Source organism: Bubalus kerabau, chromosome 1 (genome assembly GCF_029407905.1).
Source record: "Bubalus kerabau isolate K-KA32 ecotype Philippines breed swamp buffalo chromosome 1, PCC_UOA_SB_1v2, whole genome shotgun sequence".
NCBI lineage: Eukaryota > Metazoa > Chordata > Mammalia > Artiodactyla > Bovidae > Bubalus > Bubalus kerabau.
Genome location: NC_073624.1, coordinates 158,779,418 through 158,782,829, shown reverse-complemented (window position 1 = coordinate 158,782,829; position 3,412 = coordinate 158,779,418). Strand labels below are relative to the sequence as shown.

Genomic DNA, 3,412 nt, shown 5'->3' with positions numbered 1-3,412 from the left:
CACCGTCAACAGTGATTTTGGAGCCCAAGAAAATAAAATCGGTCACTGCTTCTACTTTTTCCCCTTCTATTTGCCATGAAATAATAGGACCAGATGCTATGATCTTAGTTTTTTGAATGTTGAGTTTTAAGCCAGGTTTTCACACTCTCCTTTTTCACCCTCATCAAGAGGCTTTTTAGTTCCTCTTTGCAGAGGTGGTGGGAAATGTTGGTAAACAAAATAAGATGAAACAATTGTCCTCAACTCTCTTCATTCTAAGGTAAGGATCATGTTCCTGTTTTCATCACTTCCTGTCCTTCTGTGTGTGGTGACAGTATCCTTCTCAAATACAAAAGCCGTTGAGGATGCTCAGAAGACCTGCCCAGTGGTGGCCTGTGCCATCCCAGTCACTAACGGCACCCCAGGAAGAGACGGGCGAGATGGACCCAAGGGAGAAAAGGGAGAGCCAGGTAGAGGACAGGCCACTCTTCTTAAACCTTTACCCCAACAGGACAGTGTCCTCTCTAAGGGGTCTAGCATAGAGACAGGGGGAGGCTCACCTTTCATTATGGTGCGTGCCTGTGAAAGGGCATTCTCTCTAAAGATGCTTCTCTGGCTCTCCAGGATCCCTCACTGCCACCCTGGAATTGGCAACACATGGTTGTCCTTAGAGAAGGGGTGTCTTGACTGCTCAGGGAGCTGCCTTAGGACAGGCCATCCCCAGGATGCAGGAGGATCTTTCTTCCTTGGGTCACCACAAGTTGAGTGGCAGTTTCTTGGGGTCAATCAACTATTGAGCTTTTGGAGAAAGAGAATGAGTGACAGCTACTTCTTCATATTTCCTTCATCTTCCAACAGGGCAAGGGCTCAGAGGCTCGCAGGGCCCTCCAGGGAAAATGGGGCCTCCAGGAAACATAGGGAATCCTGGGCTTCCAGGACCCAGGGGCTACAAAGGAGATCGTGGAGATAGCTCGGGTAAGGAGCTCACCCCAGCATGTAGTAGGGGCTGAGGGGACGCAGGCCCTGGGAACTCCAGGCCAGGTGGGAGGTGCCCCATCTCCTGCTGCCCCACTGGAAGATGCTCAGCTCTGCTTCCTGACCCAGCACTCTCGTTCCTCTCAGCTCCTTGGGGCCTGAGGGGATTTCCACAGCTGCCTGGGTACAGACTTCCGAACTGCACCGGCTGCTCCCTGAGCAGGCCACTGTAGGCCACGTGCCCTGGCCTTTCTTCAGCTGCACAGTCCAGTGCGTGGTTGCAGGCTGCAAGGACAGAGGCGGCTCGTCTCTGCTCTTCCTTTATGCCTCTTGTCACGAGAGTGGCATGAAAAGTGTTGGCCTCATAGAATGCCTGGATAATGGGCGACATCATAGCAACTTAGTTCAGAGTAAAATAAATTCAGTAACAACAAAACCAAAATGATGACCTCTTATTAATATTTTATCCACTGGCCTATCAAAATAATAAATGTATTCAAGAGTCTGCCTACAATAAGAAATTAAAATAGGATTAGGAACATGTTTCAAAAAGGAGAATAATTTGTTGGGCCTTTCTTATGAATAATTATAATATTTAAGAAATATATGAAGACAAGGACCCAGAACTATAGTTTATGGTATTATTACTAATATTACTATTATTATTTCCAGAGTTATAGTTTGCAATAGTTACTAAGTATACTTGGGAAGGCAGGAATACATTTTATTTTCCTTTTGCATCTTTTTATTTTTTTTTTCTGGAATACTTTTTACTACGCTAATATATACATATATTTTCAAAATACTCTGCTTTCCAATTTAAGGTCTTCTTCACGGATGGAGGAGCATAGTAGGCTACAGTCCATGGGGTCGCAAAGAGTCGGACATGACTGAGCAACTTCACTTCACTTCACTTCTCAATAAATATCCTCTTCCTATCGTTTTATAGTTGCCGAGGCTAAGCTGGCTAGCTTGGAGAGACAGATAAGGGACCTGCGATCAGAACTGGATCATGTCAAAAAGTGTAAGAATTTTTTCTTACACTTACACTGTGAATTTTTTCTGTCGCCAATGTGTTCTGGATTCTTTTATTTCCAGCGAACTCTAAGTTTTGGGGGAAGGGTGGAAAACAACTTACATGTATGACCACTTATTATATACCAGGGCTAGGTTGGTTGTCATTTTCTTAATAATAAGATTTCATTCAATCCTCTTGCTATCCCTATGTATGGGTATTATACCCATTTTATTGACAGGTGACAAAAAATTAGGTCCAAGAAGTGTGGATAATTAATTCAGCAGCATGCAGTTAGGAAGATGGAGGAGGATGGAGTGGAGGTCTGCTGACTCTGGGATCTTTGCTCCTTCCTCAGCACCCATGGGTCTCAGATGGGTATCCATGCCTCTTTCTCACCCTGGTGGCTACACCTGGCAGTGTGGCTCTAGCATGTATCCCTAGGTTCACCAGTACAGGGACAATTTTTCCAGATATTTGTCCTAAGGATGGGATATCCCAGGAGATCCCTGGCCTGCTGCCAGGGACTTGCCTTCACCTTCTTATCAGGATCTCACCAGAGGTGGTGAAGAATGGGGCTCAACCCCAGATTCCCAGAGCAGGGCTTTTTCATCTGCTGTCCAGGGTGGGGCTCTAAGCCAAATCAACCCCATCTACCCTTTGTGATTTCAGTGCAAACCTTCTCCTTGGGCAAAAAGTCTGGGAAGAAGCTGTACGTGACCAATCGTGAAAAGATGCCTTTTTCCAGCGTGAAGGCTCTGTGCACTGCACTTGGGGCCACCGTGGCCACACCCAGGAATGCAGAGGAGAACAAAGCCATCCAGGACTTGGCCTCTGATACCACCTTCCTGGGCATCACAGATGAGGTGACCGAAGGGCAGTTTATGTATGTAACTGGAGGAAGGCTAGGCTACAGCAACTGGAAGAAGAATGAACCCAATAACCATGGCTCAGGGGAGGACTGTGTGAGCCTCTTACCAGACGGGCTCTGGAATGACATCTCCTGTTCTTCCTCCTTCTTGGCCATCTGTGAATTTCCAGCCTGAAGAGGCAAGTTCCTCTGCCCCCTCAGTGTCTCCCTGCTGCTCTGGAGGAGAATTCAGTGCTTATTTTCCCACATCCAGTGTTGACTCGTTCCTTCTCGGGGATGGGAGAAAGTGAAGGGGTGTATTGGATTGAGGGAGGAGGAAGAGAAAAGAGGCTGACAGTGGAGCATGAGGGTTTCTGGTCCAGTCCATGGCAAAGGACACCATCTGTCCTGCCTAAGAGCACAGCATTGGATCAGAGTCAGTTACAGAAAAAGCAAACAAACTCCCTCCTTTTTCAGTGAGGACACTGTGGCCCAGCTGGTGGATCAGTGGAGGACCATGTCTGTGTCCAAGCAAGCATTAGTCTCAGCCTCCAAGAGATCCAATGCCCATTTTTCCAAGTTGCCACTACTTG

The 3,412-nt window shown here is 47.0% G+C and overlaps 1 protein-coding gene across 1 annotated transcript; it reads left to right on the top strand.

The window, feature by feature from the left end:
* Window positions 1-268: 268 nt before the first annotated feature.
* On the top strand, window positions 269-3,015 carry LOC129641845 (mannose-binding protein A-like). The gene is made up of 4 exons (XM_055566434.1): window positions 269-449; window positions 838-954; window positions 1,904-1,978; window positions 2,642-3,015. The coding sequence occupies exons 1-4, from the start codon at window positions 269-271 to the stop codon at window positions 3,013-3,015; spliced, it is 747 nt and encodes a 248-aa protein (XP_055422409.1).
* Window positions 3,016-3,412: the final 397 nt, after the last annotated feature.